Source organism: Zophobas morio, unplaced genomic scaffold, assembly GCF_036711695.1.
Source record: "Zophobas morio isolate AGI-343-1 ecotype UQ-CSIRO unplaced genomic scaffold, CSIRO_AGI_Zmor_V1 ptg000277l, whole genome shotgun sequence".
Taxonomy (NCBI): domain Eukaryota; kingdom Metazoa; phylum Arthropoda; class Insecta; order Coleoptera; family Tenebrionidae; genus Zophobas; species Zophobas morio.
This window is the reverse complement of record NW_026972381.1, coordinates 332,179-356,507: the sequence shown is the minus strand read 5'-3', so window position 1 is coordinate 356,507 and position 24,329 is coordinate 332,179. Positions and strand designations below refer to the sequence as shown.

The 24,329-nt window shown below is 35.4% G+C and overlaps 4 protein-coding genes across 5 annotated transcripts; 2 read left to right on the top strand and 2 right to left on the bottom strand.

Annotated features, from left to right (window-relative positions):
* The first annotated feature begins 422 nt into the window (after positions 1–422).
* On the top strand, positions 423–1,791 carry LOC135119648 (ornithine decarboxylase-like). The gene is made up of 5 exons (XM_064044041.1): positions 423–557; positions 644–1,089; positions 1,149–1,265; positions 1,317–1,648; positions 1,710–1,791. Exons 1-4 carry the CDS (start codon positions 511–513, stop codon positions 1,625–1,627), a joined length of 921 nt encoding a protein of 306 aa, XP_063900111.1. The 5' UTR covers positions 423–510; the 3' UTR covers positions 1,628–1,648; positions 1,710–1,791.
* Positions 1,718–3,191, bottom strand: LOC135119649 (ribosome maturation protein SBDS-like). The gene is made up of 8 exons (XM_064044043.1): positions 2,997–3,191; positions 2,849–2,907; positions 2,719–2,789; positions 2,553–2,633; positions 2,381–2,500; positions 2,271–2,324; positions 2,067–2,174; positions 1,718–1,884 (listed from the first exon to the last, which is right to left on the bottom strand). Exons 1-8 carry the CDS (start codon positions 3,128–3,130, stop codon positions 1,762–1,764), a joined length of 750 nt encoding a protein of 249 aa, XP_063900113.1. The 5' UTR covers positions 3,131–3,191; the 3' UTR covers positions 1,718–1,761.
* Positions 3,192–10,795: 7,604 nt separating this feature from the next.
* LOC135119633 (T-complex protein 1 subunit eta-like) lies at positions 10,796–13,460 on the top strand. 2 transcript variants are annotated; one of them, XM_064044027.1, is made up of 15 exons: positions 10,796–10,842; positions 10,896–11,049; positions 11,107–11,211; positions 11,316–11,443; positions 11,642–11,694; positions 11,741–11,765; positions 11,826–11,912; positions 11,967–12,018; positions 12,099–12,211; positions 12,264–12,333; positions 12,398–12,526; positions 12,579–12,649; positions 12,714–12,896; positions 12,963–13,134; positions 13,183–13,460. In XM_064044027.1, exons 1-15 carry the CDS (start codon positions 10,828–10,830, stop codon positions 13,404–13,406), a joined length of 1,581 nt encoding a protein of 526 aa, XP_063900097.1. In that variant the 5' UTR covers positions 10,796–10,827; the 3' UTR covers positions 13,407–13,460. The 2 variants fall into 2 exon arrangements, with proteins under 2 accessions (XP_063900097.1, XP_063900096.1); XM_064044026.1 differs by having other exon boundaries at positions 11,741–11,912.
* Positions 13,461–13,498: 38 nt separating this feature from the next.
* Positions 13,499–15,601, bottom strand: LOC135119681 (3'-5' ssDNA/RNA exonuclease TatD-like). Its single transcript, XM_064044083.1, has 8 exons — positions 15,564–15,601; positions 15,322–15,445; positions 15,152–15,249; positions 15,016–15,087; positions 14,738–14,968; positions 13,794–13,874; positions 13,627–13,743; positions 13,499–13,576 (listed from the first exon to the last, which is right to left on the bottom strand). Exons 1-8 carry the CDS (start codon positions 15,577–15,579, stop codon positions 13,509–13,511), a joined length of 807 nt encoding a protein of 268 aa, XP_063900153.1. The 5' UTR covers positions 15,580–15,601; the 3' UTR covers positions 13,499–13,508.
* Between the last annotated feature and the right edge of the window lie 8,728 nt (positions 15,602–24,329).

Sequence of the window (24,329 nt, the reverse complement as noted above, 5' to 3'; positions counted from 1 at the left end):
TTTTTTTGCTTTCAACTTTGTATTTTTTTCTAATTTTACAAATATTAGCTACGGATAAAGCATTATATTAGTTTTGAGCTCAAGCTATTCTAATTAGCATGTGCTTATACCCTAAAGTTTATACACAGTCTAATATTAATATAAATGATATAAATGGGCACATACACTCTGATGAAGGGACTTTTATACCCAACGGCACTACTTCGGATCGTAAAGATTTTTTTGCTCATCATTATAATTCTAAAGATTTTATGCTGAAATTTATTTCGGAAAAACACGTAAAAAAGGATGTAAATGCTTTTTTTGTTGTTGATATAAGTGAGATTTATAATAAGGTTTTTTTGTGGTTTGAAAAGCTGCCACGTGTTAAGCCATACTATGCCGTGAAGTGCAATTCTGACTCTTTCATATTAAAAACAATGATAAGCCTCGGTTGTGGTTTTGATTGTGCTTCGAAAAATGAAATTAAGAAGGTATTAGAGCTGGGAGTCAAACCGGAGAATATTATATATGCCAACCCCTGCAAACAAGACTCCTATATTCGATATGCCCGGGAGGTAAATGTGAAGATTATAACTTTTGATAATGCCCATGAACTTATAAAAATTAGTCGATTATTTCCTGATGCTGACTTGGTTATTAGAATACTTACAAACGACGAGCATTCCCTATGCCAGCTTGGCTCTAAGTTTGGAACTCCCCCGTCTGCCTTGTCTCCACTTTTTAAACTTGCAAAGCAGCTGAAATTAAGAATTATAGGTGTAAGTTTTCACGTAGGAAGCGGTTGCTTTAGTGCAAAAGCATTTGGCGACGCAATCTCACGAGCAAGGCTAGTCTTTGACCTAGCCGAAAAACTTAGTATGCCTTTACGCGTTCTGGATCTTGGGGGCGGTTTTCCTGGAATAGACGAAGTTATTACTTTCTCTCAAGTTGCCTTAGTTATAAACCGGGCTTTAAACAAGTACTTTCCCTTTGTTAAGTTCAAAGATTTATCTGTAATCGCCGAGCCCGGTCGATTCTTCGTTACCACTTCACACTCTCTGGCTGTTAACGTGATTGCTAAGAGAACTTGCTTGTATCCAGTACAACGTAAGACTTGTTTAAACCACCCTCATCACTTGTTTAATAAGGATATACTTCTTTTTTAGGCAGGGTAAGCGATTCTTTGGAAGTAGATTCCTTAGAACTTGATAACGAAGACAGCCACGTTCAAACTTTAGAGAAGACTAAGTTGGCGCCCCCCTCATGTATGTACTACGTAAATGGTTGTCTTTCTAAAATCAAAAGTATGTTATGTGCTAACTGTGCATATACAGATGGGGTATATGGTTCGTTCAATTGCATAATATTCGATCACGCCTCTGTCAAGGCCGTGCCGCTTTGCAACCAATATGGTTCTGAGTTTCCAGAACACTCTGAGCTTCGGTCATGCAGCATCTGGGGGCCCACTTGCGATGCGATGGACTGCATATTGAAAGATGCGCTGTTGCCAGAAATGGAAGTTGGAGATTGGATCCTTTTCCCTAACATGGGGGCCTACACCACCGCCGCGGCTTCCACTTTTAACGGCATGGAGGCTCCCGACGTAGTATACGTCGATTCCCGCTTTGCTGTTGAATACGCTTGATCCTTAACTCTACTTATACACGTAATCATGACTCCACACTGGAGTATAACTTACGTAAAAAAGTTTAAATTTTAAATTGTAGACCGAGGAAAGCTAAAGGACCTTTTATTACGCATAAGGGTGTTAAAGAGCGGTTAGCCGAAAACATCATTTTCATTGGATCGAAGGCACAGTATCTGAAGGATCCCAGCTCCTTTAGTTGCTGTCCGAAGACAAATTTCCACTTTTCTCCACATTCCTGGCTCGATTAAGCATATCTTTATAAAAAAGGCTAATAATATTGTATGACGGCTCACGACTTTATACAAAATTATAAGTTATGCACACACTCCTACGTCCGCCGTCGCCGTTACTCTTGACAATTAAAATAATAGCGGGCTTAGTATATCGTATCCAAATGCTTTAGATAGAAAATCACTAAAGTATATTGTAAACTTGCCATTTCCACCTCCGAGTTGACTTCGAGATGCTCGGTTAAAACTACTAGAGCTTCAAGCTGATCTTTAACTAACTTAAATTGGACAGGAAAATTTATTTGTATCCTTATCTTGATTATATATAACGTACCAATTATAAATAAGACAAAGAAAAGTCAAAAAATTGTAACTGTGTAAAAAGAATTATCAGCTTAATATGGACACACCTGAGCACGTTCAATGGGCATCGACTCTTTTAAGAGTTTAATGACTTCCAAAGCCTATAAATCAAATACCGGTGACCAAGAAATCTAAAGATTTTAAAGATTAAAAAAGCCTGTAATTTAGCAGGCCTCTGCGGTTTCACAGAGAAGTGCGCTTGTTTCATGGCATTTTCTATAACTGTCACAGGGTAAGGCTTTTTTGAACCAGGATCCACAGTTTGGTTAGAAACCAACTTAAGACAATAACAATAAGGTTATGAATTAAAGTGCTAGATCTAATAATACACTAGCTATTTCCTTAAAAGACGATTCTAATGCAGCTTGGCGCTCCTTTTCAGAGACTTGCAAAACTCCCTTCCTTAAAATCTGTAGCGGCGAAATGTTAGCACTGAAAAAAGGCATAAATAAGAAATAACCTTTATAAATATAAAAAACAAGTGTCAAAAATCACCTCTTCTATTATCCTCTGTTCTTCGAAGGTCTTAAAACATTTTTCCAGATCAACCTTTTTTGCCACTTCTCCTTTTTTAAATGAGTGAATTCTTGCTTGAAATAATGTAGAAAAGATAAAATATTTAAACCTTTACTAACGTTTGTAAATATTGTACGCGTTTGTAGTACCTCGTCCAAGTCTGTTTCACTTTTGTAAATGATAGTAGAGGTAATTACATTAAAGTAACCGGCATATATAGAATTCCAAAATATTGACTAAAAAGTAAAGTTAATAACACTTTATTTCTCCAAGATATAACTTTGTTTTTGTAACAAGCCAATTCAAAACGTTTGCCACCCTTCTTCAGCCTCACTACCGCAACGTTGGTCAATCTTACCTGGTTAACGGGCGTAAAGACTGCAGCTGACATAATATAAAATTTAACTAAGTCGATAATTTATCTTCAACCAGATGAGTTGATTGTCATTTTAGCTCATTGGATAGAGCGTTCACGCGCTATACCAATGTGTTCTATTTTTTTTTCTAGCACTGGGATACTAGGCTGGCCTTTTTAAGACCTTAAGCCGCTGAACCTAAATCCCCCTCTTCTGCAGGGGTTGGGTCACGAGTGCCCACCAGTGTACGCTCTTTAGAGAGCTATAATGACTGCCCCGAAGGACAAAAAAAGCGGAAAATATCGAGCCCGGACTTCCGCGATTCGGTCTAGTGTGTTGGAAAACCGCGCTAAAAATCACCACTGAGAGAGGCGGCCTTAGGCACAAGATTCGAGACCGCCTGGACATACTCGCCAGCACCACTGCCAGCCAGGTCTCCTCGGTTATGAGCTCCTCATTAAGAAGGGAGGAACCCTGTTAATGTGTTCTATTTTTTCTATTATTGTTATTTATGGGACTGAATTATAGGAAACTAAAGGGTAGCACCAAAATAGCAAACACTTTTTTTCCCTTTTTTTCTTTAACTCGAAAGTTTTAGTGATGCTAGTTTTCTCCGGAAAAGGTTTTCACTATGATTAAACTATTGGTGTTTTAAGTCCTTCAATTTATTGATATTACACACACTTAGTTTCATAATAATTATAGTGCATTGTAATCTATACTTATTTTACTTAACTTTTATTTTTTTAACTTCAGACTTGTAAAATTAAAAATTTACATTTTCTTGACTATCGGTTTTGCTAACAGTTACGTTTCTAAGTTTAGCAAGTTTGTTATTGGGTTTTGGTATGATACAGTTCTTATTTTTGTTAGAAATGATCCGCTCATAAAGCCAATTATACTTGTCTTTTTTTCAACGTTATTGCTCTTAGTGAGATAAAGCCTATTCTCCGACGTAACAATAAAGGTACCTCAGTAAATTACATTTAAATCACCCTAAATTTTTATATATTTACTTTAGGCTTAGTTAAAACGGTTCATGCAGCACTATTTCTTTTTTTATGTTTTTATTTGCTAAATAGGTAGCTTAAGAGCCATCAAATAAACTAATACAGAATTTTTAGACTTTAACTGAATCTAGATTGTATATTTTTTGTACTTCATCTATATTATTTGACATTTCTGGATACATTTCTTGATACCTCAGCCTAGCCTATTATAGAGCATTCTTAACAACCCCTCTTCTCATAATTTAAGTTTTGACTTATTTTTAAAGGGAATAGCTTAATTTATTTAGAAAATTAGACTTTTAAGACTGTCATTAAATTAAATAATATGTAACAGTATTGACTTTTATTACAGCTGGTCCGATGTTTTATAAATACATATATTATCATCAATTATTGATTGATGTATTCATGCTTTCTAATTGAGTATGCCCGTATTGGCTAACCTACCATAGCTATTTCACGCTTAAAAAATATTTAAGTATTTGTTTAACGACCCCGCAGTCGCCTTTCCATTAGGTAACAAGATCTTCTCCCCTCGTTTAATACCCTTGCCAATTTTGAGTGTCTAATTCTTTTTACTTATTAATTAATTACTTTGTTGACATACACATATTACTAGAGCTAATATTATTTTTTCTATCTTTAAGTATTACTTCGAGTTTCAGGCGATGATAACTAGGTTATTAGCTGAAATAAATATCTAAAGCCTACATTAGGCTAGGCCAGTAAAATTAATGCAATATATAAGCAGAATTCAGGTATTAACTAAGGCCCTTAAAGAAAAAGGTATAACACCGAGCTATAAAAACCTTATCAATAATAGACTTTTAGCTCTTATCAACACCGATCGAGGTAATAATAGTATAAGTAGAAAAATCAAATACAAAAAAGCAAATTTTTAATATTTTGTAAAAACTGTCCTTTTAATAAAAAGAAAGGAAGGACTGCATGGCTTCCTCTTTGTTAGACTGCTACCAAGTGTAGTAAACCAGCAAGCCTAGAGAGAATTGCTTTTTTGACCAGATCATATTCTACGAGTACAATATAATTTCGGCGTTACACGCTCTCTCCTTGCTTGCGTACTTGGTTTGCATATTTGTGATTTACATTTCTTAATATCTGAGGTGGCCCTATCCAATTTAGGACTTTTGGGTTTGCACTTAAAAAATAAAATACTTTATACCTTGCTAAAGTTTCTGGTTCCGGTGTCATTTTTTTAACGTCTTAAGTTTTGTTGTCCTTCTGTAGAGCTTTAGTTCCAAATTTAGTTCTAACATTTAGTTCTTTCATATAATTTCATTGTTTCTTTTTTGATTTAGTTGATCTATAGTCAGACTTTAAACTATTTGTAAATTTTTACGGTATCTAACCGTGACACATAGCTGATACATGAAGTTTTGGTCTACAAACCTCGGCCCTGCAACGCATTTCTCTCACGAGCTATAGGTCGACTTCATTAGTAAATATTCTGCTTATAACATTCACCTCCACCGCCCGAGTTGGATGGAATACTTTAGATAGAGTAACACAAACCGGGTAATGGGAATTGAACCTACGACTTTGAGTTTGTGCGCCATTGCTCTAAACTGCTCAGCTTCGACGACAACCCTCAATCCCACTATGATGGGATTAAAGTGTTAAACCTATTTTATCATGCTTCTGCCTCTCTTTCTTCTTAAAGGCGGAAATCCTATGGAACTTTAAGAAAAAATACTTAGTTATCGCCGACAATGGTCGTTGCGAGAATATGGCGCATGATTTTAGCATAGACTAAGACACTTAGTACTTTAACCCCTTCTTTGGCAAAGAATGTGCTTCTTGCCAATAAGTGCGCTTAAACTTGCTGTGATGTGTTAAAGTACGCTATTTCCGCTTGGACATGTAACTTGTCGTCTACTGTTGTGGTACATACTGTGATGCTGTCGCTACATGTGCGCTTATACTTTAGGCGTAACAGCATTCTTCACGATTACCTGTGTATCCTATAAGTTGAAAAAAAATATCTTTAAAGGCAGCAGTTTCTGCGCATGAATAAATAGAGAACGCCTTAAAAATGCCATGGAGAACAAGAAGTTACGCTCTCTTAGCTCTTTATCGCGAACAATTTTTTTTTGGAATCCTTTTATTTTATTAGACATATGAGCTTTCAGAGTCAAAAGACAGCTGTGAGCGGGAGTGAATTTTAACGTTTTTTATCTGTCGGGCCTAATTTGTTATTCTAGTCCTTGTCTTGCTTAAACTATGTTCTTGTTTTTAACAATAAGTAGTATATAAATTCTTTAGACACTAAAAATAACGATTGCCATCCCTTTGCGCTGACTGACATGACTTATGCTTCGAAATTATGTTGGAGTTGATAAATAAAGAAATTATTTTTGTAAAGAAATTCTACAGAACCACTTTTTACTATTAGCCCAAAAAGAACTCCTCTCTGACCCAAATTAAGCAAGATAGCTCATTCTTTCACTAATTAAATCACTTAAAGAAGAAACTCTAACAACCCCTTCCTCTTGTACGAACTCTGTCGTCATTAACAATAACATTTTTAAGCCAAAAATTACACGCGATGGTAGAGCAATGCCTATAAAGCAAATAAGTATAAGTATTTGGCTATATTCCTAAAATGTACATCGAGTTTATCAACTAACATTAATGCTTTTGTCACTTTAGTTTTACGAGCTCTCTGTTGAATTAAAAGTCAAATCAACTTTCCGCATCTATGCCAAACTTATACTCAAACTAGGTTTTATAAGTTTCATTCCGAGGTTGCCCCGTTAGATACACCTTTTTCGAGTTAGCGTGAAGATGGCAAAGAATTTGCCGTTACTATCAGTCTTTTACTTAATATAGTCCTTCTTTGTGCCTCGTGTACATGTAGTGATCCTGGGCAATCTACTTCTTTTTATCTATCTTTTGTAAAAGTAAAAATTCGGATGTGTTTTGCTTTGTTACGTTGTGCTAACTCTAGAATTTACCATATGCATGTGTATCTATATTTCTTTATTTACTTAATTTGAGCATTATATCTTTGTTAATAAATATGACTTTCTGTTTGGAAATTTGCAATATTATTCGATAGTCCAATTTGCCAAGTGTTGCAAGGTAACGTTTAAAATCAGGAACTATCGTCAGCCATTTTAAAAAGGAACCGGCCTGCCAAGTCCGTAAACCACGTGTTAATTACAGGACTATAGGTACTGGTAGGTAAATATTTATTTACGTAGTATAGTCATATACTTAATAATATTTATAAACCTGGATAGAGGGATACAATAATTAGAATAATATTAAAAATTTCCTGTAGCTTTATCTTTAATTTATCAGAGGTGTTAGCCTACTTCAGGGGTTACATAATTACGTGCTTTGCAACTAGTTAGTAAACACTATGTATATAAGCTAGCTAAGGGCCCAGTTAAAAAAAGAAAAATTAATCAAGTGGTTGTGCGTTGGCCTTTCTTCTTGCGTTTAATATTTATTATACTTTGGTCACTAAGTTAAATAGTGGAAGTGCACGAAGAATATATGACGAAATATACACAAACGACCTACAGATACACCAAACAAAACTAAACCAATTAAAACATCAAAACTAGTATCTTCAAAATAAACGCGATTTTAAACTTTTTGGCAGGGACTATGTAAACCAAATATTTATTTTATGGGAAAAAAAATATGACAATTATCGACTCTGACACCTCTTTTAAACAAAACCGAATTAAACATGTTATTCAAATACATTTAGTCTAAATGAATAACATAAATGGTAATATTCCTTCAACCTCGTGTAAAGGTCTATAAACGGCTTGATTGCCGTAATAAAACTCCTTCCGTTCTCTTTTTTCCTTTTTTGTCCGTGTTACTAGAAGTTGTGAAGTTAACTCTGATTAACCACGAGACTCCGCACGTCTTCGCACGTGTTGTTTCCTGTCCCAGATTGTATATTACTTCTTTTACTTTCCTAAAAATATAATACCCTTCCTTTATAAGACACTAGATACACTAGATTAGAATGCTCTTCCTTTTTTTCTCCGTCCCAAATAAATTAGTTATATCCTTAATACCTATGTTTAGAGGTAATTTAAATTACATAACCCTCATGAACTTGAATGTAAACTATAATTGAGTTTATAAATACCAAAGTCGTAGAAATTTTACATAACTTCAGAATAGAATAAAAGCGTTTGTGTACAGCATAGTTAAAGCATTAGTTGTTAAAGCGAAAAAGTTGTGCGGTTTACAATAAATATAACCAGGGGGGGGGGGGGGGGGGTAAACTACCTAACTATTTTTAAAATGCTTTGATGGATAATTGAGTAGTAAATTAGGCATCCCCACTATCGCTCCCCTTAAACTTCAAAAATAATAAAAAAAAAGATATATTATGTACTATACAAGGAAACAGCCTGTTTGGGAAACGAAGTTTTAAAGTAATTAAAAAGTCCTTAATTGGTGCAGTATAAATAATGGGGCTCTCAATTTGGGGTGTTTTCCAGATTATGGGAAACCGCCATGGTAGCGCTGCTTCTTAAATGTACTCCTCAGATTCCATGCAATTTGTCATCCGTTAGTCTGTTGTCATACTAGGGCAAAATTTATGAAAAAGTTATTTTGCTGAGACTTAGAATTTGTACTTCAAAAAAAATGTGCTAACTCCTTGGCAGTATGTGTTTAGGGACATACGACACTGCAAATACTACGTATAGTTGGTGAAGTTACTAAAAGCTTCAACCTAAAAAAGCATCGGGCCACGTATTTCTTGACCTTGAGAAGACCCTGGCTATAATAAAGCTTATTGAAAGTTTTCCAATTTATTATCAAATAAAACGAGTATCTATGTAGCGCGCATAAAATGAATAGAGTACTTCAACGCTCCTTGCTGTCTCCTTTATGTTTTTTAATTTAAATGAAAGGCCTTTTAGCCATCAAAGACAAGCGCTGCACTTTTTGCAAATGATATGACCTTGTTGTCCATTTTTAAATCTCCGTTACTTTGCGCACGCCTTAATACTTAAGTCAATTAGGTCAATGAGTGGTATGATAGTAGAAACTTATTTTCATCTCTAAAAGAAATAAAACCACCTGTCAATTTTGTTGACACATGGTTCTGATCTTTCTTGGTATTCTGAGGCAAAATATCTTGGAGTGAATATAACAAAAGTTTTATATGCAACTTATCGACCGAAGATGCGAGATGTCACCGTAGCTCAGTGGTTAGAGCATTATCGCGCCTTCTCAGAGTCGCGGGTTCGAATCCCTACGGTGCCAACTTCCGTTTTCTTGGTTGTACAAACGTCCCTACAAAAAATTCCTGGTGGAATGTACAACAAAGTGGTACAACAAAATGATATGGGCGGCAACATTAAGATTACATGCTATACAAGGAGAAAAGGCTAACCGCGGGAGTAACATCTATAAATTGTGGATAAGGGTAGCGAGTCAAAGTGAAAAGCTCCAAAGATTTTTCCTACAATAAAATTACGTTCTCCGATTACTATTTAATGATACTCTCCAAAGATAAATATTTATAATAGGAAAATTTTGTATAAACTACTCTATTAATCAAAGTTTTCATTATTAACAGTTGGATAAAAATCCACCTTACTTGTAACAAACTTGGAACAAAAATTTTTTTTTATTAATGTTAAAAAAAAATACGCAAATAATAAGGGGGACCACACTGGTAGGCAATTTTATAAAATACAATTTTAATGGCGTGTTCGGGCTCTGCTTTCATCAAATACTCGTACCTATTCTAGTGCTAACCCTTATCAGACTTAAATAACTATATTTAACCTGTGCGTAAATCGGCATACCTTCAATTCAGTGTGTCGTTAAACTAAACCTAGAAAGCTCTTAAACTATATAGCTTTTAAAAAAATATGGATAAACACAAAGTTTCTTTAAGCTAAATTAAAAATTTCCATATTATAGCAGTGGAGGCCGTAGAATGCAATTTCGCACTACCCAACCTCTATTTTCTTTTCGAATATTTGTGCACATTTGCCTAACAGTATTGCTTAAAGAATCAGAAAGCTTAATCATAAAGTTTGAGTATAGGTAAACCAAACCATTTAGCATATTTTGCAAAATAAAAACCTAAAAGAAAGCCAACTTTATTAAAGTAACATTTTAATTGCTTATCTCAAGACCTTTTTTCATTTTAACTATATAACAAAAATAAGGTAATAGTCTATTTACTATTTAATGGTTTTTAAAATTTCAAGGATTACTTGCCGAACAATATTACTCAAAAATATATATTACTTGCACTGAGGGGAAGAACGTACATAATAGTAAAGATAAATATATATAACTTTAGTTTTCAAAGCAATTAATATATATCATTGTATTATTATTATAGTTTACTTAGTGCCAACTTTAGTCAGTAGTATAATAATACCAGCAAGGAGTCGATAGCTAAGTTTTAAAGTATACAAATATTCAATTTTATTTCATAAATAATCATAAAATATTGACCAATATAAAAAAAAAAATTAAACTTAAACAACAATTAACAATGTATTCCATATAAAAGTGTGAAAGATAAAAAACATTAAAGATAAGTAGCAAGAAAGTATCGTCGTCTTCCTAGCGCTATTTCTTATAATTCATACCCGCACTTACAAATGGGTTTGCAGTCTCGTGCTTAGCAAAAAGGGACTATTTATTTTAAAGCTGTGGCGAGCGGCACATCCTTTTTTTTGCAGACTATCTCAAGAAGTATGGGGTATGCTTTGGTAAGTTAAATACATCTTCAGTTCGTTTTTTCTAAGTTATGTTTTACTTTTAGCGCCCTCCTATCATTCTTTTGAAAGAGGGAACAGACACTTCACAAGGAAAAGCGCAGCTTATATCAAACATAAATGCTTGTGAAGCACTTGTAGACACCATTAGAACCACTTTAGGCCCTAGGGGGATGGATAAGCTCATTGTGGATGGAAAAGGTTTTTTATATATGACTAAATATTTTTTCCTTTTTATTCTTGTAACGCTATGACTAGGTAAGGTAACTATCTCAAATGACGGGGCTACCATCATGAAGTTACTAGATGTTGTCCATCCGGCGGGTCATGTCCTCGTTGACATCGCAAAATCTCAGGATGCTGGTTTTTTTATTATTAAAGTTTAAATTTTAATTTTTTTTAACATGAAAAGTTTATAATATGTACTATTTACTTCTTTTTCTTGCTTCCGTGAAATTTTTTAACAGAAATTGGAGATGGGACCACCAGTGTTGTACTGCTAGCAGGAGCTTTTTTGAAAGAATGTAAACCATTTATCGAGGAAGCTGTACATCCTCAAGTCATTGTGCGCTCTTTTCGGCTTGCCACTCAGTTGGTTAGTCTTGTTACTTTTTTTTAGTGTGTGCTTGTTATTACAATTCCAGTATGATGTGTCCGTAATGGGAATCTCTCCTAAATAATTTTTTTAATTGATAAATTTGAGGAGAAATTGTTAATAAGTTCTGAGGTTTAAGGAGCTTAAGATAGCCGATTTTTTGCTGAGTACAATGATTAACTTTTTTTACGATTATAGGCTTTAAATCGGATCGACGAAGTTGCTGTAAAACACTCTTTCAAGGATCCCACGTAATTTTTTATATATATATTTTTTGGATACCCATATTTTTTTCAGAGAAAAAAGAGCGCTTCTTGAGAAGGTGGCCTTTACGTCCATGTCCTCCAAACTTATTAGTACGCACAAAGAATTCTTTTCAAAGCTTGTCGTGAATGCCGTCTCTGTTCTGAATGCTGATCTTCCCCTGGATATGATCGGCATCAAGAAAGTTCCCGGTGGTTCTTTCGAGGTTCGCCTCTATTTTTTACTTGAATAAAATTATATTTTGTTTTTTCTGTTGTAGAGTTCTTTTCTGGTTCGAGGGGTCGCCTTCAAAAAAGCTTTTTCCTATGCAGGTTTTTCTACTTACTCGCCTGCTTTGTATAAGTTGTAAGTGCGAGGCCCTAGACTTCCCCTAACCCGCGCTCTCCTCTAGGATTCGAAATGGCTCCCAAAAAGTATGACAATCCGTTGGTTTGCTTGTTGAACATCGAGCTTGAATTAAAAGCCGAGCGCGATAATGCCGAAATTCGTGTAGACAATGTGGAGGTTGGGGTTCTTTCCTTGTTCTGTGCGTCTGTAGTCTCACCTTCTTTCAAAGGAATATCAAAGAATTGTCGATGCCGAGTGGACCATTCTTTACCAGAAGCTTCAAAGAATTGTTGAATCCGGTTTTCTATACTTGCTTTTCTTTATCCATTAGGTGCTACTGTTACTCTTTATTTTTATAATTAGGTGCCAAAGTTGTTCTTTCAAAGTTACCTATCGGAGACGTAGCTACTCAGTTCTTTGCCGATCGCGACGTTTTCTGCGCCGGTCGAATCCCCGACGACGATATGAGGCGAACGGCGAAGGCTTGCAGCGGTATTACTGACTGCAAAGGATTATTGGTGCCTCGTCACAGGTGCTGTTGCAGGCTCTGTCCAGACATCTGTGGGTAATCTCGGTCCTAGTCTCGGCCGTTGTGGATTGTTTGAAGAAATTCAGGTCCTATTACTTCTTTCCCTTTTACACTGCATAACTTTGAGATCCGCTTCTTCCGGGGTTAAAGATTGGTGGTGAGCGGTTCAATATATTTAGTGACTGCCCCCAGACGCAAACATGCACGCTCATTCTGAGAGGCGGGGCAGACCAATTTATTGCGGAGACAGAGCGGTCCCTGCACGACGCCATCATGGTAGTGAGGAGAACCCTAAAGAACGAGGCGGTGGTGGCTGGCGGCGGCGCAATCGAGGTGACCCGCCTCTCCACTCCTCTCATTGGGCTTCTCTTAAACTGACTAACTGATATTCCGGTGCAGATGGAGCTGAGCCGGTACCTTCGAGAGTATTCGAGAACAGTTGCAGGAAAATCGCAGATGTTGATTGCAGCATATGCGAAGGCCCTTGAAGCCATTCCGCGACAACTTTGCGAGAACGCCGGCTTTGATAGCACTAATATCCTTAACTTACTGAGGAACAAGCATCACAACGGTATATTATTTTGTTTAACGTGGCTTTACTTTGCACACTTCCCACCAGGCGGCCTTTGGTACGGCATCGATATTACTACTGAGGGAATCGCTGACAACTATCAACGTTTCGTTTGGGAGCCCGCCGTTATGAAGATAAACGTTTTAAAAGCTGCTGCTGAAGCGGCCTGCGTGGTCTTGACGGTGGACGAAACGGTCAAAAATCCGAAGTGCCAAGACGACGTCTCGCAGCAGGCAGCACGAAAGGGCCGTGCGGGCGGAGTGCCACGGTAGTAGCGAAAGTACAGTTTATTAACTGTTTATATTAAAACTTACTCATGATTCCATACTAAATAATTAAAAATAAGATGCTTTGCTTTATTATATCCCAAATTTTCATGCAATATTGAAAAACTTTTTAGCATTGGCGGTGGTGTGCGCCATGACTTCTTTAACCGGAAGATCTTTGTGTTAAAGTTAAGACAACCGATAAGTAAGCGGACAACAGGTATACTTAGGCTTTCTGCGAGGGCGCTCACCACTTTCAACAGTGCGGCAGGGACGTTAGGATATTGCTTTTCAGCACCTATGCCTTCCAGATAACGTAAATCACTTCGGCAGCCAGCAAAGCCTTAAAAGGAATCAACGAGAATATTCAAGTAAGAGCGGTGGGCTTCTTACCCATATAGGGAGCGTCGGTTTCGATCATCAGTTTATCGAGAGGAACAAGCCCCTTTTTCAAGGCTCGGCGTAGCTCTTCGCCTGTTTAATAATCGATTATCTTAGTTGGGCTAGATATTTTTAAAAGTAGTACGCTTACTTAACACAAATACAAAGCTACTGCCACGGAAAGATAGTTTTACTTTGTCTACGTTTAGAATTATATGGCGTAAAGAATAAGCGGTGCAGGTCAAGCAACATCTCAACTCCCTGCTTGATATTAGGTCCGACAGGTTTTTAACTAAGCAAGATGTGCAGGGCGCCCACCCACGAAGTTTTTCATAACCAACAACTGAATTAAAGGGCTTTGGACAACGTTTCACCCCCTTTCCTTTATTTCCTTTATTGTCTTTTTAACTGAAAAGTTCTGAAATAACTTTATAGCCGTGCAGTAGTCTTTCCACTGGTAATTTTTTAAAAAGGGCGATGAATACCAATAACTTCTTCGCATAATTAAACATGGATACCACTATGAACCGAAAACCATAAGAGCAACAGTAAATCAGTTTTCTTACTAACCTGCACCGACTTTTCACAAGGGAAGTAAAATCGAAGTTAGTGTCACTGAGCACTTTGCTATGACCCCAAAGCACAAAGTTTTTAGTAGTGTGTGTTTATAAAAAAGCGTGTTAGCAATAGTTCTCAAATCATGCTTGTTAACTACTAAGAGATAGCAGTAAAATATACCTACAAGTAGAAGTACCGTTCTAAACTAGTTTAGAAATCAAGAAAAAATATGAATAGACAAAAATTGATAAAAATAGTCTTTTTACTATAAAGCTTAGGTCGAATAAGGATGGGTGAGTTCTTACGAAGAAGCTATAAAATTATTAATTTATATAACTAGACAAGCAAAATCAACAGCCTACCTGAAAGTCTTAAAGATTTTGATAATAATAATATACCCGCTTTAGTTCTTTTAATGAAACCAGAAATACTGACATAAAATCCGTATGATATATACTGCTTCAATTCTTCGCTCGTCCCCGTAAAACAGTGAATTAAAGTAGGAGGGAGGCAAAGTGTCTCGTCATTAAAAGCCCTTCTTAACTTTTTCAAGCAAGAAAAAAGCGTTTTTGCGCAATCGGTGAAAGCAAGGCGTTCGTGGATGAAGAGGGGCAACTTGTGTTTTATCGCTATAAAAAAGTATTACCTATTTTCATGCTGCAAAATTCTATAAAACCTTGGGTTATATGGAGTTCAAAAAGAGGGAGTTGAAACTTTTTATCGGGAAACCCCGAAGAATAATCTAAGCCTGTTAAGGATGACGTAAAATTCCTTGTGCTTAATTATTAATGAAGCTATTGCAATGTAAAAACCTGTTTCTCCGATCCCTTTGACCGGTTCAGTAAGAATTATGTTATTTAATTGTAATTCGGTCTCTCGCATTAGGGTCACAAATGGTTTATTATAACAGCTGGGAATAGTTAAATTTCAAATGAAAAAAATATGTTAGTTGCAGTGAAATAATGACTTGTAGGCTATATACTTAAGATCGGTGGATAATAATTTAGGATCCGCATTAAACGGGTGAATGCCAACAGTAGGAAAGACTGTGCCAACGTACCGTTTTGAAAGCTTTATGGATCGACGACTAGAACAGATATCATAACCTAACTTTTTAGATAAAAGTTTAAATAAAAAATAACACCCTGGTATCAACTGAATAAAATTAAAAAAAGCTTAAAAAGTAATAGACCAGGTACTATAAAATGTAAAACGCCTAATAACTTGGCTTCTCTAACATGTTCTTCTAAACTTTCGAAAAGATCTCCATGCAACAAATTCGCATCTACGTCAATCATTAAGGATCTCACAAACCTCAGTGCGCAACAGCCACGAATTTAACTGTAAAAACCACTACCATACAGCATCTACAGCGTGACTTCAGGAACTTTTTCTACTGCTACGCTGTTAGGGTTCCCCTGTTTGCCACCAACTTATCTGCTTATAAGTTTTGCAGATGCTCGCTATTTTCGAGTGGCGATTTCTTAATTTTAATTGTAGTAAACAGTAATTTACTTTATTATGTATATCTCTGACCTACAGTGTGTCCTTACTATGTATAGTTACAGGTTTCTTAAGAACAGCTCGTCTTGAGTAAACCTACGCCCTGAATAAGGTCCGCTTTCTGAAGTGGCAGCTAACAAAATAAATTTATAATATCCTAACGTGCGCTTTATCACATGGTAGTTAAGAGGGTTTAGTAATTTTTTACTCAGCAAAGCAGTTTTTAAGTATTTAATGGTATACTGGCACATATGCAATAGCCAACGCAATGATTTCGATCTGATATATACGACAGCGTCGCAGTATACATAGCTAAGAAAACCTTGTGGGGAAGAGAGGGAACATCACATGTATGTAAGAAAAATAATAGAGGTGGTAAGGAAGAGCCAAAGGCACTTCAACTTCAAGAATCTTAAGGGCGGACAAACCTTTTTATACCATACAACTAATGGCCTATCGTTAAGAAACTTAATACAACTTAGAGTATAAGAGGTTCTGGCATTTTGCATTTAATCAATATGTCCTTTTTTGCCTTTTAATATCTAAGAAAATTATAACTGTTAATACCTTGTACTTAAAAGCTTCTGTTTGATGTGGAGCGTCCTAAATAGTGTGGAGAAACTAGATTTACAGAACTGCCAATTTTGGAAGTTGGAGAATTACGGCTTTAGAACTACTTGGTTAGTAGACTTTAGCATAGCTGCTGGAATGGTTTATTTTTGGTACAGAAAGAACTGATTTTTTCCATCTTGTAGAAAAGTTACCCTAATAGACAATAGAATTTTTTAATTTTAAGAGGCCCCATAAATGCCACCGGAAAAAATTGTTAGCACCAGATTCGATACATTATCAGGTTCCTTACTTTTTCAAATATTAAATATAATGACAGGGTAAACCTACTTTTTATTCGTAGTCACTCGAGAAGCAGGGGGTAGCTCATCTTTTCGAAATTAAGATAACATTTGGTTACGAACGTACTATTCCTTTGTAGTACTAAAAAAATAGTGGGGTATGCAGTTAGGAGATGAAGTTTCTGTAAAAATATTTATTTTTTTTTGATAGGAATAAGAAATTTCTCTCAAGGATAACATAAGTCATTTTTGCGTGATTTTCAATATTTTTATCATTTCCCATTTCAAATTATTGGACGAGTTGAAAGCTCGTAGCTACATTTCTAAATATTGTGTTGTAAAAAGCAATTTAATTCACGTTTCGCATAACCTGTTTTGTTAAAGGCTAACTTATCACATTGGAGTCCGTTTTTATCTTTTCTTTTCAGTTGTCTACGTTTAGTAATTAGTTCCTTAAGGTGAGAGGTAGTAAATACACTTGAAGTTGTTATCATTATATGAGTTTTGAAGAGTTTAACAAGCTACTTAGCGTGGTTTCCATAGAAAAAGGCATCGACATTAACTTAAAATTTTAAAAGGATTTGAAATCGATGAAAAATAATTAACTATGCTGTTTTGAAAAAATTATTATTGGAAATCCCTAAGCTTGTAAGTCATTAACTAGTAATCATGTCGGGATATTTAAACCTTTAAGCCTTTAAAAATTAATTTAAAAAAAATGTATATGTACAGTGGAGACTTACAGACTTGAACTAAAATAAAAAAAGCACTGAAAAAAAATTAATACGACTGCCGTTTATTGAACCTTTATTATACACTAACAACTAAGCAATGACATAATCTAAATAATAATCATAAAAATTTCCTAAAAATGGCTCTCTGCGTTATAACTTATGGACTGGGATCTTTTCCTCAACAAACCAGACCATGTTTATACTTTTACAAATAATAATACCCTTCCTGTGCATGTATATTTGGTTATATTTTAATAAATTAATAAAAAATAAAATGTGGATAAGCAGAGAACAAATATAAATTAAATTTAATTATAAATAAAATGTTAAATTAAAATAAAAAAAAAGAAGAAATAACGCAGAGTTATTTTTATTAATTTTTTTTTCTAAAGTTAACATTCTACATGAGTGATCACAAAACCCTCAGCTGTTTAAAATCTATCTTCCCTCCGAATTAATAGGTGGGTGGTTTATAAATTACCAAAAAAAACAAAAGAAAGTCACGGATATATCTTTATTATTTAGTATATTATCTGGGACCGTAGTTTAGCGCTTCAACCAGCAATTTCCGATTAATGTGCGCGGCTTATTAAAAGGGTGTCTTGTACGTTCCAGTGGACAGTCTCTATGTAGCTAACTATTGCTAAAGAACCAAGGAGCATTTATAATTATTCGCAAGCAACCATTTTAGAATAATGTACTTTTCAAGTTTTTCCACTGAGAATAAACCCAGGATATTAAAGCATAGTTAGTTAGTAAGTGCATATAACTGGTGAGGTCTAAGTTGTGAGATTATGAATATAAGCTAGCCAGGGATGCTGTTCAAGAGATCTCTTTTTACTATCGCGTTGCGAGGTGACCTGCGTTGAGGAGCCTCTCTGGGCTAGTGAAATTAATCAATCATGATATATAGTTTTTGTACTTAATAAGCTTCATCATACCTCGGTCACTTAGGTTAGATGAGGTCCTCGTATACAAGCCATTTAAAGGAGAAGTTTGTTAGGTAATGAAAGCCTGCTTGAGCAGCAGAGAAGGTAATACAAACTTGTCTTAGCGTCATTTGCTTATTTTGTGCCATAGCCCACATAAACTTTCAAATTTAATTATCTACTTATAACAGACAGGTACTTGGTAGGAATCTTCCACGGTATAATTGGCCAAATAAAGTTAGTTTCCAAATGCGGAGTTTCTTTGTAGCCTTTAGAAAAGGCGCTGCTTTTGATGGGTTTATATATTTTTTTAATTGTTGAAATTAAGCTTCAAGGATGGGTAAATTATTTTGATTCCGCCGGGTGGCTAAAGGTTCGACATAGAATTGCAATAAAAAATGACGAGGTCGTCGGCATATTAAGCAATAGAAACTGTGCTTACTTTGGGTATATCGAATTTACCTTATAAGAAGTAAAGGGACAATTACGAAATTTGTGGGACTCCGGCAGTTTGTCTTAATGGAATGAGTTTGGCTATAAAACTTCCGATGGAGGGGAAACGGGTACAAAAGATTTCTTAACGAAATAAGAATATTTAATTGGATCAATTTGTACAACTACCCATACCTTATCAAAAGCCTTTTCAACATTAAGAAATACGGCTACTGTTTAATTTTTATCATAAAAGGCTTCAGTTACGTGCACATGAAACTTTAAAAGCTTTTGATTAGTAAAGTGTTTCTGTCGGAAGCTGAATTGATTATCGTTAATTATTTCTATTTCAAAAACGATTTTCTGTGATCTCTGTGGATTCTGCCACTTTCCGCAGGCACGACTAAAGACTGATAGGGCAATATTCATCAACTAATTGGCATTTTTTGCTATACTTTGGGAAACAACTTCTACAAGTTTTTAGCGGTCCGGAAAAGAAGAATTGTACCAAAGAGAGTTATTGATGTTGGTAATTTTCCCAAGTCACTTTGTTGTAAGCGTATAAAGTAGAGGTGGTGCTGAAATGGGGTTCCTTAGCCTTTTTTAAATAAAGCGACACCCTCGTGAACCATTCCTACTTGCTCCAAGTCAAGCTTATAAAAGTTAACTGTCATAATTTTTCTTTGCAGCAAAAAGAGGCTTTCCATCCGTTTTTAAAAACAGGATGGCGGACTTATAATTTGTTGGCGAACTTCAGTTGTATCTCCTTTATTAGAGGGAATAAACAGAGGTATTTAATGAGCTTATTGAAGGATCCCATAGATCATTATAAAAATCTGAGAATCTTTTTTAATGTATTGCTGCATTTGTTAAAACTACTCTACCTGGGGGAGGAGGGGGGGTATAAATTAAGCATGTATTTTTTCTCGACAATTTTCTTCTTTTCAGGAGATATTTTATGCTATTTGAAATAGTTATATGGAAAGCGAGAAACGCTTCTCTGTTGTAAAATTTGACAGTGAGGTAACTATTACTTCCTCAAGATGTAAAATAGTAGAATTTATTTGTCTCTGAAATTGGGATATCTACATGTCGGTAAATTATCATTTTTAAAGAAATTCCAGTTGGTAAATTTCTTAGGCAAACGATATGAATATTTAAAAACCGTTTTTATACGAGCAAAATAGGTTGTGGTCGATAGAAAGTTCGTGCAGAACGGAGAGTCAAACATGAAAAGTGTTTTTTTGAGTATCGCTATGCTAAGGGCATCTCTTGTAAATTAAAGTCGGTAAGTGTTAGGTTCTTTGACCTCAAAACGTTGGTTTTATTATGTGCGGTTCAGTCATCAAGCGATTTGGATCATATCGTTTACTATTTTAATGTGACTGCGTACAGCTAAGGTTCACCTTCAGTATATCCAGATCTATCTGATGTAGAGTGATATCTGGAGGTTATAAGCTGCGACAATTTTAATTCGGCCATTATTCTGCAGGTGTAGCCGTATACCATTAGCTTCAGGAGGTCTTTGTTTTAAAATTCGATTAATAAATGGGGGAAGTGTCTGCTAAAGGGTATTGGTACGACCTTCCATCTGCCATTTTTACGACCGCTCCTGAACTATATTGAATATAAAATATGTGTTACCATCCTTGAGACAAGTTTTTGAGATTAATAGTATATCAAACTTTATTCGTGTTATTAACTCGCATAGTCCATCTTTCTATTCTTAAACTCCGTTGATATCCTAAGATAATAATCTAAGATTTTTTAATGACTTTTTCAATCATTGGTGGCAGTTATGGGTAGTGAAAAGATCAATACTGGCTTTAACGACTTGAGTGCTAATAGCTTCTGATAGTGAAGACAAAACTTGACTAACAACATAGTTTTGTAAATTATCGTTAGAAGTATGCTTTATATTAAATTTGTCGGAGAGTACATGCGCGTATAAGCACCCTGGTGAGGTTGGTTCTTCCACTACCTAGTCATTTTACTATGTTGTATCAATAGTTGTCTAAGTATGGAAATAGATACTAAACGACACAGGCTCGGTCTCTGAAACAATCTCTGGTAAGTTTGAGTACCTATTCTAACGGATTAGGCACAGTTATGTTAGAGAAGCACGGCTGGGAACAGTTGCTCTTAAAACTGACAAAAACTCTTAGCAGGCCCAAGTCTTGCAGCAGGTTCTATCTTAACTACTAAAATTTACGTTGAGTAGCAAAGACAAAAGCCGCTTTAGCAAGAGCTTGTAATCAGTGAGGTTTACTATACTATAGTCTTCCAACAAAACATAAAAAAGTGGTAAATTTAGTTACTAGTGAAAGTTAAGTTGAGCGCGTATGGCGCAATTTTTTTATGGGACAAGAAAATTGTTTATTCTGGATGTTAATAGTTCATTTTGGTTAGATAGGCAAGTTATAAACATTTTTTTTATTGTTTTATTTTTAAGTATTGAATGGGATATAAAAATTTTGATCAACTTATCTTTTTATTGAGATTTGGCAAAAGTGAGGTTATAATACACACTTTGCACACCTCAACTTTTGATTATTCTTCATTTTTGCCCTAAAGCTTATGAAAATTTTGTGTATATTATTTGAGTCTTTGCGTTTTTAGGTATATTCTTCTCATGTTTCATTAGGAATTCGGCAAAGATGTTATTTATATTTGCACAATTATACCGGCATCACCAACTATAATGCTATGCTTTAATATTTGTTTGTTGTTTTCAGCAAATATTTTTCTTTTAGAAATGGACAAAAAGCAACATTTTAATTTGGAAAACTCGAAAGATGTAGAGTATCTCCTAAACTATATAACTGACGATATGGTAGAAAATTCAGAAACTGAGGGCGATGAAGATGCTGGAGATCCTTTGCCTGTTCCTGAAAACACGTCACGGCGTTTTCAAGAAATTCTCTAGCTAATATTGGGGAAGATAACATCTTATCTGATGCATCGTCCCGGTCATCGCCCTCAAATTATTTCAATTATATAGATCCCGCAACGAATAATGTACTAAATGAAGAACTTGAACAGAAAGCAAAAAGGCAATCAGAGAAGAGGCGACGATCCTAATGGAAGTTCCAAAGAAGAATCTGACTCTCAAAAAAACCCCGATAGGGGCCAGGTTCGGAAAAGACACCACCGTCCACCACAAACTTTTACAAACAAAATTTAATTAACTGTTTGGCTTTTCGGGACAATCGATGCCTATATAGTAAGCAAAAAAACGCAGTTTTCAATTTATCGATACCAGAACTTAGTGCATTTATTGGGATAGTGGCTATCATGGGTCTCCTTGTTCTACCAAGTATGGGAAGGTATTGGAACAACAATCGTAACTTCCAAGTTGATCGAATCAAATGGTAATGCCTTTGAAACGATTCCTGAAAATTCTTCAAGTAAATCTCAAAAACCAATAAACTAGGCCAAAAAGGGACCTCCAATTAATAATAAATGCAACAAAATAAAGCCTTCTATAGAGTTACTAAGTAAAAGATTCAAATTATTATTTCGTCCTTCAAGATACTTAGCGGTTGACGAGTCTCTAGTCAAGTGCAAAGATCGCAGTTCCCTCAAGCAGTATGTGGGTTATTGCTTGCGCGGTGGCAGGTTATTGCTTGGGAAGGTCTATCTATGAAGGAGCTGAATCGAAAGACAACCAAGGCATACCACTAGGAGAAGGGCTGTGGAAAAAAATTGTCTCCATTTTTAGAAGTGCTTGGTTATTGCCGGTTTCTGGTAATTTTTTCACATTAATACCCAAGACTGGTAGACTACTATGCAAATAAAATTTTGTATGTGTCACTATTCGCCAAACAAGATAATGTTAAGGTTTTCCCAAAACTGTTCTGAAATCAGATTCGAAACTACGATTGTCAGAAAGCGATGGTGTCTAAAAAGACGAAGAGGTATTTTCATATAGATAGATGGAGGCAAAAAATCTTTGCGCGTTTGCAACAATAGTGTGCAATCCTCTAGAAAAGACGCAGGTTTTGAGAACTCAGAAGGTGGAGGAAGAATTATGATTCCATGCCCCGTGGCTTTAGCTGAATCAATAAGTATATGGGCGAAGTTGACCACTTCTATCTGTCCCACTCTGTTTACAATATATCATGGAAAAGTCGTCGCTGGTGGCTGAAAATTTTTTATTATTGTTTAGATGCGGCAATAGTAAACAGTTTATCTTGTACCAAAATTGTGTTGGTAAAGAGCAACCAAACATCTAAGCATCTACGCCATTTACAGTTCCGATCTTTTTTGGCAGATGAATTGACTAGGAACTACTGCTCAAGAACAAAGAGGTGATCTATTATACAGTTTGGAAGAGGCAAGAAAAGGAACAACCCTGATGGGACACCCGGTTTTATCTAATTCTACAAGATTGCGCAAGGTTGGTGATCATTTGCTTATAGGGGTCACGTCGAGAAGGTGCGCTTATTGCATTACTGCAAAAAATCAAAAAAGAAGTACAATTGTTTGTATTAAGGTAAAGAGGCTCAATGTTTAGAAGGTTTTGTGCTCTTCCACAAAAATTAGACGCCTTAATTGAGCTAGTATTACAGAAAATTAGTAATGTTTCTTTGGAAGACAGAAATGAGGCTGATAATTTTTGAAAACAATACATTATTTTACGTTAGTCATTAGTAAGAAATAGAGCTTTTTTTTTTCTTTTTATTTTGAACGAGAATATAAACCTATATTTTTGGAAAAATAAATGTTCTTATTTTTTGCAGTTGTATGTTTTATTTATAGAATACAAATTAAGACTTTTGTGATATTATGCACAACAGTAAGTGTGGTAGGTATTCTTAGCAGTAAACATTAAAAATACTATCATCTAAACGGTCACGGGTGAACATAGTAAATATCCTTTTCAAAAATATAGAATAAAATTTTGAAAACAAGTATTAAACTTTGAAGTATAGTCTCAGTATAGGAAGCGGTTTGTAGGAAAAAACAAATCTATTTTGAAGGGATGGTGGGCTTATATATAGTACTAGTAACTAACACTCTTCTAAGAACCCACCCAAACGGCACACAAAACCATCCTACTATGTGATTTCCTAGTCCTGTTACATTTCTATAGTTAGCTAAACTTTTATGGTAATTTACTGATTCTACAGATCTCAGAAATAGTCATAGTGTTATCTATCATTACTCATTACTACACCATTCCTGATGTTTTCTTTCGATCATACTTAATTGCACTGAACATAAGCTTAGAGTAATAACTGCATATTACAATCCAAGATTTCACCAAGGGGTTCACATGTCTTCCTCGGCATATTAGATTTAAAACTGCTCCGGAAGGCAATGCTAGTATTCAGTGCTATGCTTTATTTAGTTGAGTTTAATGTTAATTATCCTCTTGTTAACATTTTTATAGCAACTAAGCCAACCTTTGAATAAAATCAATAAAATCATGTCTAATAAGTGAACGCAAATGCATGTAGCACAAGGTACGTTAATAACCATAATGTTTCATCCGAAGATACAAGGAAGATAACGCCTCTTGCAGTACTTAGTCTACAG

What these genes read in the sequence shown, in the direction of transcription:
- LOC135119649 (XM_064044043.1), bottom strand. Translation starts at nt 3,130, where the DNA reads ATGTCAGCTGCAGTCTTTACGCCCGTTAACCAGGTAAGATTGACCAAC. An exon ending in ATATCTTGGAGAAATAAAGT is followed by an intron (nt 2,908 to 2,996) that starts GTTATTAACTTT and finishes CATTTACAAAAG; the next exon opens with TGAAACAGACTTGGACGAGG. An exon ending in AACAGAGGATAATAGAAGAG is followed by an intron (nt 2,634 to 2,718) that starts GTGATTTTTGAC and finishes TCGCCGCTACAG; the next exon opens with ATTTTAAGGAAGGGAGTTTT.
- LOC135119681 (XM_064044083.1), bottom strand. An exon ending in TGAACTCCATATAACCCAAG is followed by an intron (nt 14,969 to 15,015) that starts GTTTTATAGAAT and finishes ACTTTTTTATAG; the next exon opens with CGATAAAACACAAGTTGCCC. An exon ending in AACCGACGCTCCCTATATGG is followed by an intron (nt 13,744 to 13,793) that starts GTAAGAAGCCCA and finishes ATTCCTTTTAAG; the next exon opens with GCTTTGCTGGCTGCCGAAGT.
- LOC135119648 (XM_064044041.1), top strand. Translation starts at nt 511, where the DNA reads ATGCCAACCCCTGCAAACAAGACTCCTATATTCGATATGCCCGGGAG. An exon ending in ATATTCGATATGCCCGGGAG is followed by an intron (nt 558 to 643) that starts GTAAATGTGAAG and finishes CTTGGTTATTAG; the next exon opens with AATACTTACAAACGACGAGC. An exon ending in TTGCTTGTATCCAGTACAAC is followed by an intron (nt 1,090 to 1,148) that starts GTAAGACTTGTT and finishes CTTCTTTTTTAG; the next exon opens with GCAGGGTAAGCGATTCTTTG.
- LOC135119633 (XM_064044026.1), top strand. An exon ending in TTCCCGGTGGTTCTTTCGAG is followed by an intron (nt 11,913 to 11,966) that starts GTTCGCCTCTAT and finishes TTTCTGTTGTAG; the next exon opens with AGTTCTTTTCTGGTTCGAGG. An exon ending in AAAAGCTTTTTCCTATGCAG is followed by an intron (nt 12,019 to 12,098) that starts GTTTTTCTACTT and finishes GCTCTCCTCTAG; the next exon opens with GATTCGAAATGGCTCCCAAA.